Consider the following 16,697-nt stretch of genomic DNA (forward strand, 5'->3'; position numbering starts at 1 on the left):
CAAAAATATTGAATAACTAGACATTAAAAATGATCTTTGTCATCTTTTTTGAAGGTGTTGTGTACTTCAGCATTCTGGGACAGGGTTCTGAGTTTGGAGCCATCAAACGTGCTTATCTGCCCACATTTGACAGCAGTAGCAACAATCCTACAAAGGAAGTTGACTTGAATCTCAAATACATAGTTAATCCTGATGGGTTAGCTGTTGACTGGGTTGGAAGGTAAGTGCACTGACAAGCTAGAAAAATGCTGTACGTTGAATGCGTCCAGGGTCTGATCAGGCAGTGCAAAATCCACTGTTTTCCTTCCTTATGAACTGTCTCTGAAGATATCTAGTCTCAAGGTAGTTCAGAAGAATATAGTAAGCTCTGTTTGCCCAGAGAGCAGGTTAATAGGCCAAACACATGTTGTTTACTGCACCACATATCCTCTGAGGAAACTTGCATTAGTTCACAACGGGCAGATCAGTTGTGCATCAGTATAGTGATAAATACGCTGGCCTTCATGTCAGATGGATTCTTCCTTAAGGACTCAGGTAAGCTCCAGGGAACAAGCTTTCTCTGCTGTTAGAAGGAGACCTCCCCAATCCATAACGGAATTTGTCTTTTATCTTTGCTCCTTTCTTACCAGCCTTGTGCTATATGAACTAATCCCAAAGCAGAAGCAGCTCTGAAGTCTGATGAATATATGTGTTTTCTCAGAAAATGGTTACATTTTTGTAACTGCGTCCCAGAGTTTTTTGGGCATGACTTTTGGGAGCTTGACTCTGATGTTGATGGTGTCATTTCTTATTTGCAATGTAACTGTTAAAGGATGTGGTGGACAGGCATAGCTGTAGTTCATTTGGTGTAATGTTGAGAGGATCCTGATGTTTGCAGATAGACACTATGAAATGTAGTCAGGATTCTGTTTGAAGCTGAACGGACAGAGGTTATAGAGGTGAGTCAGTCTTCTGAATGCTGTTGACAAATTTTGGATATTCCTGGTAGTGCATCCGATAGAGTGAAGAAGGAGGATGTTAAGATCATATAAAGCATGATAAAGCATTCAAAAAGCTATTGTATGAGTAGGCAAAGACTGGGAAAAGACTTATTCCAGTTTGGAGCCTGATACGTAGCTTTCATTATCTAGACTCCTTATGTTAGGTGATGTATACTATGTTAGGTGTTGTGTCCTATGAAGTAGTTATGGAGTTGCTCATACAGTATGTCACCCTGATTTCTAGAGTAGGATAAAGCCAGTCTGGCTGGCTGAAGTGATTCACTAGCCTGAAAAATTGTGCCAGTCATGATGGAAAAAATGAAGTGGAAAATTTTATATTTCCTTCCAGCAGATTTTAAATAAGAGATAGATATATTAGGGTCTGGGCTAGCCTTCAGCCTTCAGGTTATTTTGCCATTTGCTTTGTGAACTGAAGGCCACCCGGAAAGTCAAATGTCTCTGAGGGCAGAAGGGAGTGTCTGAATTTCTATTCACAAACCTTTATGGTCATGAGAGCAAGAATAAAGGATATATACCACCAGCATCCTGGTGAGGCTAGCATCTTCAGCACTTCAAACATAGTGTTACACTGATTCCAGAACAATGTTGAAATGTATTTTAAAAAAACATATTTAAGTGTATGCACATTATATAAAAACTGATGTACATGGCTTGAGACACTTAGTATTTCTGCCCATCTGCAAAATAGGAATTACAGTATTTTCTCACATTCCCAAGCCAATTATGAGATAATTTATTCCATCAGAAGGCACTGTGTGATTAGTGAGTGCATAATAATGAGTAAGTTTATTATCTAAGGTGAAAAAAATAATAAAGCCATAATGATAAAGTTAAGCAAAATTCAAGGAAGAGTAGACTGAGTGCCCTGTTTGTAAGGACTAAAAGCATTTGCGTCTCATGTGGTAACAATTTATTCATTAACATCTCTGTCAGAAGACAAAAGTCTAGAGAGGAGCTGTGGACTAATAAGCTGTATACCTTCAGAGTTGCCGTATAAATTACATGGTAAATAAATTTTTATTTGTAATGAACCTCATCATCTCCTGGAAAAACTGAATCTTTAAAGATGCTTATTAGCCACCTTTGGTGCTTAAAAGTAACAATGAAAGTTCTCAGTAGCCCTTTATTGAAGATTATTTGACAGGGAACAGCGGCAGCTGCAGAAACTTTGTCAGAGGAGAAAACAAGTGAGCTGATAGATCACATTTGCTAAACTCACATATATTTAGGGTCTGTATGTTCCAGACTGAAAAAGTTCAGATGTAGTCAATACAGCTTCATTATATTAATTTTGTTCAGGTTTGATATAGCTTTTCTTCTTAAAAATATATATTTTTTAAATTCCTTTCCCAAGCATAAACTATTTACTTTTGGAATGTTTTGTGTTTTATGTAATTCAGACATCTTTACTGGACTGATGCAGGGACTAATCGCATAGAGGTGGCAAAATTAGATGGACGGTACAGAAAATGGCTTATTTTTTCCCTGCTGGATCAACCAGCAGCTATTGCTGTCAATCCAAAACGTGGGTAAGTACTACAGGACTTCCCAGAATTATTTTCAATGCTAGTCAATAACAAAAAAACCCCGCAATGGTAAACTACAGGAAAGACTAAGGCAATGCTTTCTGGAGTTTCCCTTTACTTATGTTAGGAAATTTGTGTACGTGGGAAAGTATTTTAGGATTAGATTTCATATGGCTGCTTGCATTGGCAACAACACAAAGTAGGTCAAAGAAAAATCTCCTTTCTACAGTATTGTGTGCCCACCGAATTTCTCTGTTACTACTAAAATAGGGAAGTTGATGGGAATGTCTCTTTACCAGCTCCAAGCAATACAGATATAGTCTCCTTCAGAGTGGAAAGCAATGTAAGTGCACTGGTACATTTAACAGCTGTGCTTGCTACATGTTGTATTATATGATGGATCACCAGATATCGCAATACATGCTTCTCTCAGCTGGAGTGAAGCAGCACAGCTTCCTGAAGTCACCTGGGCTCTGCGGCTTTATCGTGACTGATGGATGTTCAGTGTTCACAGTCATTTTTCTTCCACTGAGAATGAGAAAATGTCATTAAAACCACTCTCTCTCCAAATCAGGACACAAGATGCAAACATTCTTCTTTTTATATTTATCTTCTGTACTTGAAACAAGCTTGTTCAGTGAACTTTCCTGATCACATCTGCAAAACATAGGTTGCTGAACAGCTTTATGTTCCACAACTGACCTTTCCATGAAACTCCAAAGGATAATCACGGTGACCAAATTCTGAACCATATTAAATTCTGGTTCTGTCCTTTCAGGCTCATGTATTGGACTGACTGGGGAAGGCAGCCAAAGATTGAATGTGCCTGGATGGATGGACAACAAAGACAAACTCTGGTCTCTGAAGACCTTGGCTGGCCAACAGGTCTCTCTATTGATTATTTGAATAATGATAGGATCTATTGGAGTGATTCTAAAGAAAATATTATTGAATCCATGAGACCTGATGGGACAGACAGAACCATAGTATTACATGGAGGTAAGAACTTATTATGCAATTAATATAATAGTAACCAAGATGTATGCTAACAAGTACTTGAGCTTCATAAGTGGGGCTAAATTCGGGAGCTTTTCAAAGAGTAAGTCTTGATAGTATTTTCTTCTCCTTTATACAAGGACAAATGGCACACCAGGTTCAGAGCTCACGATGCCTGGTAACTAGATTCCCTGAGGGTAATTTACATGACCCAAATAGGGGACAATGTAGAATATTAGATTATCGCTTTTTTTATGTATATTATTAAGCAGTCTGCAGGTACACTGGCATGAAGTGGTCAGGCATATAAGGATGTATATATATAACTGCAGATGTCTTGAAATGAAAGGATTAGATGATATACTTAAGCTGAAAAAGAACAGCAGTTTTATCGCTCCTGCTAGAGATTTGCTTGCTTACAGTCTATTGTTTGGTTCCTTTGAGAAGTAGGCAGTCCATACAGCCTTGATGTCTTCGAAGGCCATTTATATTGGATAGCTAAAGAACGAGGAGAAGTCTGGAAGAAAGATAAATTTGGAAGTGGAGAAAAAGTGAAAGTGCTGACCGTAAATCCATGGCTTACTCAAGTGCGCATCTATCACCAGCACAGATACAATCAGTCAGGTAGGTAATCAGCATCCTGGTGAGCCATTCCTTGCTATGAGGTCGAAGTTGGTACTGATGTCTTCAAAGAGCTTAGTAATCTTCTGATAATGCATCCATCAGTATGTGATAATATTCATTTCTGAAAACCTAAAAATGGAATAGAGGCTGGCAAGTATTTTCTGCGTACCCAAAGTGAAATCAACAGTGGAATACCACACACTGCTATTTGGAGTCTGTTAGTTCTCAGTTATGACCCTGTCCTTTCTCTTCTTCCCCTCCATCATGGAGTTGTCAGAGGTGGCAGTCGCAATGTGAATTTATCCTGGTAACATACGAAGTGCTGGACATTTAATACTGCCTCCAAGGGGTATATTTCAGCTATGACATGTCCACAGTAATCAGAGGGGAGGATGTCCAGAGGAACATCCAGCATACCCCTCTTTAAAGGTGTTTTAGCTTTCAGAATCAGAAAGCTCCATGTTACTTGGAGATGTTCAGTTTCTTCTTGGTGCTACGCTGGCTCCCAACAGCCTGGTCTCTCCCTTAAGAACGTGAGAAAAGGCAGAGAGACGGTTTTGATATAAATGTGGTATTTAAGCATGAGTTGTTCTAAAAAATGGATCTACTCTTGTTTAGATTTTTGATGAGATATTGATATTGATGAGATACACTGCTGACTATGGAGTTGCCCTGCCTTACCTCAGGAATATGCTGCATTGCTGCTTCAACTGCTTTTATAACTTTTTTTTTCAGTGCCTAATCCTTGTAAAGATGTCTGCAGCCACCTCTGCTTGCTGAGACCAGGAGGGTACACCTGCACTTGTCCTCAAGGGACTCGATTCATAGAAGGCAGCAGCACAGAGTGTGATGCAGGTAGTTTGTCAAACTGGAAATGAAAGCAAAGGAAGCTTTTCTTTAGGAATGCAAATGCATTACTGAATTAGAAATATGGAGGGATGAGCTAGCTGATAAAATAGATGTTGGTAAGTCAGGACATCTGGCTTCTATTCTCAGCCATCACTGATTTGTGGTCACCTTGTGTGTTTCATTTAATCTCTTTGCATGTTATTTGTAACATGGATATAGATCTATCACTCCACCCAGGCCAGACCCAGCTGCAAAATTGGTCACAGTTTCTGATTTTTGTTTTGAAATTCCAAAATATTTTATTTTCATTTTTTTCAAATGCACTGATTTCAGAACTAGAGATTTTGTGACAAATTATGGTTTACAATTATGTTTACAATTCTGTACAAGGCATTGTTTGATCAGTATAATAGAATACAATAGAAACTTGAAACAAAGCTTACAGAACTCACAGGGTGAAGAGAGATAACTTCTAGATAATTATCATGTGCTGGAAAGCCTTTTAAGCACTAGAATTTAGTGCCTGGTTGTTGCATTGCAGCAGAGCCCCCACAGTGCTTCCAGGAGCGCCAATAAAATAGAATTGCTCAGCCTTTCCTGAGAAGAAAGAGAATACCACTGCAGGATTTCTATTTCTCTAGCTGAGAGTCTGCATTCTTTAGCTTACAGTGATGTGGGTGGTAGCCAGATGTCCTTGTACTTGTCCTTGCAACATCTCTCTAGTAAATTATGCTTTGTAACATTATGTCTGGCATCTTTTCTATGGTTAATCTTCTCTGAATTCTCTTCTTTTTGCATTAAAAGAGAAAATGTCATAATTTTTTACACTGCCTTACCTCTAAATTACATTTTCTTAATTGTTAGTGCTCTTTCCTATTGCCACATGGTGTGAGCTGCAGAAAGAGGAGCTAATAATATGATGTAATAGTGAATGGAAGTGTGCAATACATGTTTAAATTAGGGATCAATAACACTGTTGATTGCATTTACTGTTTGCTGTTTATTGCTCTGAGGAAACTGCATTTGTTATTCTTTGCTGAAACTGATTTACATAAAATGTCCAGGAATTAAGAAAACTGTGCTTGACCTTATTTTGAGGAAAAGGAGGAGACAGCAAATAGGATATACAGTACTGTCTCCATTTTTGAACTTCAGTTTTTATCTTGACTTTAAGCAAATTTTCTAGCCAGTGAACCATGAGTGCCATAATTGACGTACTGACCAAACATAGCTTTTGTATATACATTTGGTTTATTTGGTCCTTTCCCCATATTGCAGCTACTGAGAAACACAGCCTGTAAGACCTCTGCATTTCCCCTTTTTGTATACCATTTACTTGAAGGGAGTTTTACCTGTAAGGATCATTGTAGCAACAGACTTCCTCTACCTCTGGCTGATAAAAATTTTATGACAAAAGTATTATGATCTAACTTATCAGTGTAAGACAGACTGTCAAAGTCCATCCTTAATTTATAGCCTATAATGATGTCTAAGATCCAGAGCTTTTCCTATGTGAACTACACTTTTCTGACAGCATATCCTGAGCTCTTACTGAAGGCTAGTACAACTTCAAGAAATTTCACTTTTTTTTTTTACTTGACTGAGCATTAGAATAACATCAGAACCTTTGTAGCTCTGTGTTTGGGCCAGCTCAGGCAGCACTGCCACCTGGGCACCTCAGGGCTCTTGGAGTGCGGCTGAGACACTGGCATGGTGAAGAACAGGCCTCTGCACTACCTGGTGCCAAGCTGTCAGCCTGTGCTCTGTACTGACAGAAAACCCCGAGGACTTTGGGTTTCTGTCTTGTTCTCACTGTCAGGATGTATGAGAGTTTAGAGGTCCCTCCTGTATGCGCATTTCCATCCACTGCTTTTCTTCGTAAGTAAATGCATCACAGTTTGGCCCTCTCTGTGCAACTTCAGGCTGGTTGGATGGAAGAGTCTGGGCAAAGGAGATAAAGTATTACTGCTTTCTGAATGGAGAGCTTTGAAGGGTGGTGGTGGGCTGCATTGCATGGGCAAAAGAAAGTGATGGGACATACAGCTTTTGAGTTGTCTGTGCCTACTTTTACGGAGTAAGTCATTATTTTCTAAGAACATGTACTTCAATTAAAATAAGATAATTTAGCAGAAAAATAAATATAGGAGCAACAAACACATGTGCTATTAAAAGCAAAGCTTCTGAAAAGTAGCCTGTGAGTTTGCATATGCAAGTTCTGTAGAGATAAATAAAATGCTCTATGGTAGTATTTCTTCTGTTGAAGATGTCTCGATAACACATATGTGGCTTTTGAATTTTGCAGCCATTGAATACCCTCCCACAATGCCGCCAGCATGCAGGTGCATGTATGGAGGAACATGCTATATAGATGAAAGTGGTCTTCCAAAATGCAAGTAAGTCAATATGTGGTTAGGGTAGTCCTGAGTCAGATTGTGCTGATTTAGTCTAACAAAACAATTAAACTCTTTTTGAAATGTGTTGGAAATGCTTCAGAAAATGTCATGCATCTGCAGTAGCATGTTTGTAACAATCACAGAAAAACACATATATGCATGAAAATATCAGCAAATAAGCAATGTAAATGCATCGGGGGGGGGGGGGGGGGGGGAGCGCAAAACCAAAACAAAACACCAAACCAAAAACCCAGAAAGGCAAACCTCTGAAGATTCCAGTAAAATGCTATACCAAAAAATTCTATTAGTAAATGTAGCTTGGAACAGCCAGTAGGTGCCACCGATGCTCTGCTGAAAGCAAATCTTTTGACTTCAGTGACTAGTTTTCTGACTCAGCACTTTTTACTTCCACTTTTAATTCTATGAAGATAGCAGACATACTATATTTACAGTCAGTGAAATATATAACTACTGAGCATGGAGTTAAAATTTATGGCATGTAGATAAACATTACAGAATATAATAATAAAGCTGAGATCCTAGACTTAATAAAAGCCATTCAGTCAGCTGTCCTTACATTTACAGGTGTTCTTATGGCTACACTGGGAATTACTGTGAAATAGGCTTGTCAAAGGGAGTGCCTCCTGGAACAAGTAAGCTTCAAGTATATATTACACTTGATATTTTGAGCTAAAGAATGTATACTACTATGATACCTGTTCAGGGTCAAGCTTATAATTCTCTGGGCTCTTTTATATACTGAACTATGCTTGCTTGAACGTTTGCTTCTTCTTCTGTCTTTGATAGCAGCAGTAGCAGTGTTGCTGACAGTCATACTAATCATAATAATTGGAGTGTTAGTGGTTGGAGGCTTTTTTAACTACAGACGAACAGGCTCCCTTTTACCAGCGCTTCCCAAACTACCAAGGTATGTTTTGAAGACTTTCATAGCTGGAATATCTGTGCACTGAAAATGTATGTTTGTTCCTAAATATTTCTGAAAAATCCAGTTTGTTTGCCTTGTGCCCATTCTGTTGGAACATAGGAAGTGCAGTGTTGCAGCAATTCCAGTGGATTTTTGAATCCAAGCAGTATCAGAGCTGATCATTATTTTATAATAAAGGACTATTTTAAAACTCTTCTACATTCTAAATTAGCTTTGAAATAATGAGCAATATAGAAGACTCTTTACTACACCTGGAACTGGATATTCAGTTCAAAAAGATACATAAGATCATAGTTATATATGTTTTAATTTTTTATAAGACTTTGTCAGATGATGATTCTGGCAAAGAGATCTTTTTAACATTGAAAGGCTGAGCTTGTCTGCAACACTGTAGTCATCTGTTTAAAAATAATATGGGGCATGTGTAGTGAACTTCTGTTTCCTGTGCCTGAGAAGTCTGGGCTTTTTGTAGGTTCCTGCTCTCCTGACAGTCATACTGTCCAGTGAAAACCAGCTTTGTGAAATACCATTCAAAAATACTTGATGTTTTGAATCAATGAAGATGAAGAAAAAATATTTGTAATGATTTTAAATTACTTTTTTAAAAAAAAAATGTCAGAATATGATGCTTTGAAATTTTTTGAGCTTTAAGCAAATTATGTGTTTTTAAAGGCATAAAGCTGCATCTTCATAGTCTTTGCACCAATTTCACAGTAGTAGCTCTTAAATCAGTGTAATTAAATCATTGTAATCAGTAATGTGGATGTAGCTATAACTGCTTCCTCACTGGAGGATTACACTGAACTAATTAAATTTGTTTATGCCTTGATGTAGTTAAATTGGGGCAAAATTTTTGTGCAGATCAATGCTGCAGGACAAAGAGTTTGTAAGAGATCTCCAAGCTGCTCCCTGAAATTCCCTGTTTCTTGCTTTCTTGAATGGAAATTTTCTACATCATCAGATAGTGAACAAGTAGAAATTTTAATGCACTGACTCGAACTTTACTGTTCAACAATACCTCTCATATAAGTTATGAGGCCATGTGAAACGGAGATGTCACTTTTTTGTCTGTGAGGCTTGATTCACAGTTTTCATTTCTGCCATGAATATGCCTTAGTGCTGCCATTGCTTAATCCCTCTTTAAACTGTTAACTCATGCCTTTAGTGCAGAGTTAACTCAAGTTATAGCTTAGCTGTTAACCTTAACATGAGACTTGTCCATGTACAGGAATCATAGTGAAGATTTACATCTTTTTTTAAATTGAATCAGCTGATGCCTACGGGGCCAACTGGTAGTGTGCGCACAACGCACCTGCTGTAGGCAAGAGTTTTAGCACAAGTCAGCTCCAATGAGGACGCACAAATGGAAAGATTATTTCAATGCTTCTGTCTTCCTTCAAGTTAGGCAAATTTGACAAAATGAACTCAAGGTTAACTCTGCAGTGGATTTGCAGTTGCATGTTTTTGGGGAGTTCTGTGTGGAAGGGCCTGTATTTGGCTACTCGCTACTGTCTTTCACTGCTCCTATTATTTTGAGCCTGACAGTGTTCTTTGAGCCCATTTCCAATATTTCTGATCCAAATCTAATGTGCACTTGTGGTTATTGTAAATCTGTATGCAGATTGAACATTTGCTTATATGAAAACAGTATCTTGTAGATATCTTCATGATTTGCATTAACATCTTTAGTATAGGTGTTGTTGGAATTGTATCCACAAATTTGTATGCCATTTCAGCTGCATTTTTTTAAAAATCAGTTTCAATGAATTTGAGTAACTGAGTGGATTCATGCATTTGTCTGTAAATCAACACTGAAGTAAGAGTAGTCAAAATGTAGGTAAATTTGGGGGAATTGTAATTCATTGACTTAATCTGGTGAGTGCACGTAAAGGTAGTTGAGATCATTTTGAATGGGCTAACAGGTTAAAAAAAAACTGTTGAACTAATACAGGAATACTACTTCTGGTACCCTCGCTAGCTTGCTTATAGCCAGCAAAAATTCCAAGTGATAATTATGCTTAGAAGAACAACTAAACGAATCTGTTTTATAAGCTCTCTTTCTGTATAACCTGGGTTTTTTGTTTGTTTGTTTGTTTTTGGGTTTTTTTTTTTTTTTTAGTTTAAGCAGTCTTGTAAAATCTACTGAAAATGGCAATGGGGTAACTTTCCGATCTGGAGCAGATGTGAGCATGGACATAGGCGTCTCTGGCTTTGGAGGAGACTCTGCTATAGACAGAGCAATGCAAATGGTAAGGTTTAGTTCTGAAATAGTTTTTTAAATTGTGTTCTTTTAATGTTATTTTCAGCTGATAGAGTGAAGTCTTTTATGTAAAAAAAGATAGTGAGATGATAAATGTGTTCTAGAAAAAGAAGTGAACATTGATAATTTCCTGAAATAGATTTTTTTAAATTGAAGGCAAGGACAAATGCAGACTGTTCTTCAAAATAATGTGGCTTTTCGCAAGATTTACATGGTAGAAATTAAGTCGATTACCCCCCTTCCTATTTTAGCATATTCATAGAATATACAGGGAATGAATAGGCAAATGAAAATATTGTAACAAGGAATTTTTTGAGGGCCTTTGTGTTCCATAGAACAGGTTAAAATGCGTGGTTTTCAAATGCAGACTGTATGTTAGAAACTTCAGAGGTAAAACTCAGGCCTAACCACAGAATACGCTACTTTGCACAACAAATTATAAATTGGACAGTTCCTTATTTTTAGCAAGTTTAAACAAATCATGTTTAATAGTTTTGGGGACATCATAAAGTGTAACTCTACTTCATCCATGTTTTGTTACGCACATCTGAGAAATAGTACATCCTTGTGTTTCCTATACTGTATAGTTTTTCCATGGAAAAAATGTTCTGCTGTTTACCACAAGAGGTACAATGTACAACAGATTTTTACTTGTAGGAAACAGATCACAGGTATGTTTGAATAATAAGCACTTGCTGCAAAGTCTATGCTGGAAACTCCCTAAACTTTTAAAATTAAATTACAGACTTAACTGACAGTAAATTAATGTGAAATGAAACAGGTAGTGAAGATAAGCTCATAATAGATGTATATGACCTTTTTCTAGATGGAGAAACACACTTTGTTAAAACTAGGCAGCTTGTGTAATGAAACAACCATAAGAACATTTCAGTAAATACTGGGAAAATAGCTTTAGGCTTGAATATTACCTCAAATCTTTTTCATGCATGAAAAACTTTACGGTATTTTCCATTTCATTACTTTCCATCATCTGAACATGAGCCAGCAGTGTGCTCAGGTGGCCAAGAGGGCTTGTATCAGGAATAGTGTGGCCGGCAGGACCAGGGAGGTGATAGTGCCCCTGTACTCGGCACTGGTGAGGCCGCACCTTGAGTACTGTGTTCAGTTTTGGGCCCCTCCCTACAAGAAGGACATGGAGGTGCTGGAGCGTGTCCAGAGGAGGGCAACAAACCTGGTGAAGGCTCTAGAGCACAAATCTTATGAGGAGCGGCTGAGGGAGCTGGGGTTGTTTAGCCTGGAGAAGAGGAGGCTGAGGGCAGACACTATTGCTCTCTACAACTACCTGAAAGGAGGTTGTAGCGAGGTGGGGGTCGGTCTCTTCTGCCAAGTAACAAGCGATACAATGAGAGGAAATGGCCTCAAGATGCACCAGGGGAGATTTAGATTAGATATTAGGAAAAATTTCTTCACGGAGAGAATGGTTAGGCATTGGAACACACTGCCCAGTGAAGTGGTACAATCACAGTCCCTGGAAGTATTCAAAAAACATGTGGATGTGGTGCTTAGGGACATGGTTTAGAGGTGGGCCAGGCAATTAGGTTACAAGGTTGGGCTTGATGATCTCAGAGGTCCTTTCCAACCTTAATGATTCTATGATTCTATGATTTTCTGCCCTAATATTGACATACTGAAGTCCAACTGATGCAGTTTTTACATTGCTAATAACAGGTCTAGATACAGGCTATTTCTACTTAGTTGGCGTTAATTCTCCCTGTGTATTCAGATTACAAACAAAAAAATGTATAATTCACTGGAAAGAATTCAAAGGGTTTGCTTTACGGCAGTGAAGAACTGTGGGATGTGCCTTCTAAAATTCTAACATCACATATGCATGAGTAGATCTTTGAGGGATATTTTTTGGTGTGGCTGTTCTTAGCCAAGCTAGGCTAATTTGACGGAGCCGACGAGTTCACTGTCTGGTAAAGAGCTATGCTCTGATAGCACAAAGCATGAATCCTTATGGCATGAAGCAGTGGTTTGTAGAAATGAGGCAGGTTTAAAGAACTAGCTGATGTACTATTCCCGTGTTACTCCTCACTATTCCTGTGATGGGGCTGTGACAAGGAGCAGGACAAGTGAGTCTGGGTAGGGTTTTGCTTTCATTATCCTTCAACCTGTTGCTGCTTAGCTGGCTAGCCCTGGGTGACTATCCTTATGTGGCACCAAATATTTTCTTAAGAAATACTTAACTCAGCACCTTTGCCCACCTGCTGTGAGCACTGTAGCTGCAGCTCAGGGTTTGGCACAATATGTGTGAAGTAGCTGCTATCCACACAGTGGTCTTCGTGCATGGGCAAAGTATTGATTTATAATAAGAGATATGCTAAAAACTGTGAAACATTTTATTTCTGACATAACTCGTGTTATAACTAAGGGGATGCACTCACTGCTTTGTCTCAAAAAATAATAGCCATCTGCCTGCTGGGACAAAATGAATGAATCCCATTCTTCTATATTTCAGATAGTGCTTATTAATTTGTATGTCATTCTGAAGTCCCTAAAATCAAATATTTATTGTGGGATTATGCTTCCTTTGATATTTCTTCCCTGTTGAAGGTGTGATTTGTGAGAGTCATTTTTCCTCATCATAAAATACTTTGAGTCAACTATTAAAATGTGGGGATTTTTTTGTCCAGCTATGAAATGGGGTAATATTGGAACAATCAATGGTCCAGGCTGCTAAGACAGGGAGTAAAATAATGGATGGTAAACTAACGTTATGATTTTAACGGATGCTAGATTTTGTCTAAGCCTACGTGAAAGTAAACATGCACCGTTCCCTGAGATGAAGAATTGGACTATTAGTTCCTAGGAATATGGATGTGTTTATTGCACTGCAGTTGTTTTGGTTTTTTTTTCCTTCATAGAATGAAAACTTTGCAGTGGAGTCAGGGAAACAGCCGATCACATTTGAAAATCCAATGTATGCAACCAGAGATGGTGGAGCCAGCACAGCCAGTGCAGTTACAGTTGTTCGGCCAACACATGTAAGAGAAACTTAGACTTGACTTTCATCTTTCATTTTCCTTTATGACCTTCTTTTCTTCTTTGAAGAACGTTGATTTTCCTTCTTCCCCTACAGATAGCAGCAGCTGGTAGTGAGGAAAATGAAAATTTTGAAAATCCTGTGTATGCCTCTGTGATATCTGCTAGCCCGAAGGAACCCCCTCAGAGTACAGATGTACCTCAGGTAAGACATAGAAATGCTCTAAGCCTGCCTTGTTTGTTTTGTGCTCCAAATCAGGCAAATGGAATTGTTAGGGAAGCTGCAATATAGTTTCAATTCTCTTTAAATCATGCCATGGAGTTGGCACGTAATCTGCATCAAGTCCAACTAACTGGACCATATTGACAAGATTTACAAGAGCTGGCCAGGAACAGTTTACAGTTTAATAAGAGAAAAGCAGCGCAAGCACAGAATTGCCCAGGGCACACAGTAAGGATCTATTTGGATTAAACCCTCTCTTCTTCCTGGCCCACTAAGTTATTTTGAAGTGAACAGATTGAAACAGAAAGTTTCCTTTTACTGTTTGTTGTGGTTCATTTTAAGGGCAGATACTAGTCTGAAAATTGTAACGTAACTGCTGTAAATTGTCATTGCTCCCCAGCAGAAATTATTATAACTAAGGCTTTACTTAAGACTTTTAACAATTATTTGTAAACCCCTAATGAGTTATACCTTGATAGAAGCAGCAGGGTAGGTTTTTCCACCCGCCCACCCCCCAATATGAAAAGAAAACCCAAGAAAAATTATATTTTGGTCTAAAACAGTGAAAACCCAGGTTTTTTGGTACAGCAAATTGAAATAAGACATTTAGTCAGTGTACTGTCATCTTTTTTTTTTTCACATTTATTTGTAATTTTGTCCATATTTAAAAGTGCTAGCAAGGACATTTAAGACACTTGTTCTATGTGTTCTTGCAGGACATTTTAACAATAAAGATCAACGTATTGCCTCATCTAGATTATTCATGCTTCATGAAAGATACATTTTTATGTCTTAAAATCCATCTAAATGAGCTGATGGTGGCTTGTTTACAGGAGTATTTTCACACTGTGCACTAAAAAGCACCTCTGATGAGCTTTGAAATGACAGCTGTGTCAACGTGTTGTTGTAGTTTCATGTCCCTCAGTAATTTCTCTTGTGTTGTTTTCAAGACCATTTTTTGCCTCTTTGATCGATTTGTCTGGAATTATAGGCTTCCATGAATTAATTTAGGCACTTTTATTGCCTTCTGGTCTAGCCTCGTGAATACTGCTTTAGGTAAAATAACCATAACTGGTTATCTAGCAGAAAAGAAAGTTAGGTCTCATGCTTAGAATTGCAACATGATAATGTAAGAACATCCAGCTGAAATCACCGAGTTAGCAGTCAGTGCAAGTGAAATCCTACAACAGTGATGTCAGTTTCCAGAGAAGTCGTGAGAAAAATGTGTAAAGTTCTAATAATTTTTATGTTTCAGGAATCAAAGTGGAGTTTCTTCAAGAGAAAAATGAAACAAAACACTAATTTTGAAAATCCAATATATGCGGAGGTATTGCTTAATATTATATAATTCTATTTTTTAGCTAATGTACTGCTGGACTTTGTTCTTGCTTTCATAGGATAAAGATTATGGGTAGATTCTGCTGCTAAGTGAAGCAGCACAGAAATTCCAGCCCAGGTCAAGGTAGGACTGAAATGGTTTTAAGAAAAGTTATAAAGTCTTGTGCAGAATGAGGTGTTCAGCAGGCATCCAGCCCAGGCAGCACAGCTGCATGGCCCACATCTCTGCTTTCCCAGCCCAAGCACTGTGGCCCGCTCCTGCTCTGGGGTCTCAGGGATCAGGGACCCAGCACAAGTGGGAGGCTGTTGTACTGCACAAGGAGTGAAGTGTCTATTTCTGGCCTCTCAGACCTGGCTTCAGCAGTGCATAGAAATTCAATAGCTCTGTGTACTGCAGCCCTGTTTCTATACCAGCCCTATTTTTTTTCATCCATACAGTTGGATGAGACAGTTCTTTTTTGACGGTGTGCCAGCGGGTGGTATGTGTGCTGGAGGAATTCTCCCCTGGCTTGGGTGTGAAGGTTTGGAGTTCTACTGACTTGAACCAGTAATTCCAGCCCTTTTCATCTTACAGTTTAAAATTTCCAGATGGCTGAAGTGACTTAAGAACTTCAGTTGCACAGGCATATGACTAAAACTAGCTGCCTTTCGTGAAGAATTTATGTTTCTAATGCTTGAACAAAGTGAGAGAGAGAGAGTTCAGAAAGCCAGAGATTCCAACACTAATGAGTGTAACTATTTACAAACAGTAGCAGTGCCAATGTTATCTACATTCATGTACGTGCATATAAACACATCAAGCTGGTCCTGACATTAAGCATTAAAGTAGAAGTCCCAGTGTGTGGAGTAAGTTTGTAGTAGTGTATTTACTCAGCTGTACCATCTGAGGTGATATTAGCATTTAATTTTGTTATAGGCGGTGATGTGCAGAAATAACTTATACCATCACACTTGACTTTAGCAAAATACTTGGATGTTTATTTAACATTTCTGAAAGTTAAGGTTGGATGTTTTGTACATTAGAATGTAAACTTGGATTTTATGATTATTGTTTCAGATGGAAAAGGAACAGCAACAGGACACAGAAAATGTCCCTACTCCTTCGCCTTCACTGCCTCCCAAGATTACTCTGAAGAGAGACCAACCATTAGCTTATACAGCGACAGAGGATACATTTAAAGACACCGCCAATCTTGTTAAAGAGGACTCTGTGGTATAACTAGGTAACCGATTTAGGGAAAATTAGACACATCCATTTGCACATATATTTTTTATAAACAGAAGAGTAAGGTTCACATTCAAATGCTTTATAAAAATATATACATCTCTTAGCCAATGGCTGGAGATGTATGTTGAAACTATGCCTTGTTTTTTGACAAATGCCAATTTCTATTTTTATGAACAATTATCATGATGTACTATATGTATATCTTTGCACTGAAGCTGTCTGAAAGTAATGTTATAAATATATTGTACATTTGTAAATTTTTGAAAGATTATCTTGTTTGGTGATGTTGCTAGTAGAAATCTGTGTG

At 38.2% G+C, this 16,697-nt stretch overlaps 1 protein-coding gene across 1 annotated transcript in view; it reads left to right on the top strand.

The window, feature by feature from the left end:
• LRP2 (LDL receptor related protein 2) overlaps nt 1–16,381 on the top strand; it is a gene marked incomplete at both ends in the record, with an annotated part of 130,997 nt that extends 114,616 nt beyond the window's left edge. Inside the window, 13 exon segments of the mRNA XM_082311876.1 lie at nt 55–220; nt 2,402–2,530; nt 3,306–3,526; nt 3,971–4,147; nt 4,883–5,002; nt 7,299–7,389; nt 7,975–8,042; nt 8,197–8,317; nt 10,455–10,584; nt 13,484–13,603; nt 13,699–13,806; nt 15,080–15,151; nt 16,220–16,381. Coding sequence (XP_082168002.1) covers nt 55–220; nt 2,402–2,530; nt 3,306–3,526; nt 3,971–4,147; nt 4,883–5,002; nt 7,299–7,389; nt 7,975–8,042; nt 8,197–8,317; nt 10,455–10,584; nt 13,484–13,603; nt 13,699–13,806; nt 15,080–15,151; nt 16,220–16,381 — 1,685 coding nt within the window.
• Between the last annotated feature and the right edge of the window lie 316 nt (nt 16,382–16,697).

This window comes from Platalea leucorodia (assembly GCF_965183815.1).
Source record: "Platalea leucorodia genome assembly, chromosome: 5".
Taxonomy (NCBI): Eukaryota; Metazoa; Chordata; class Aves; order Pelecaniformes; family Threskiornithidae; genus Platalea; species Platalea leucorodia.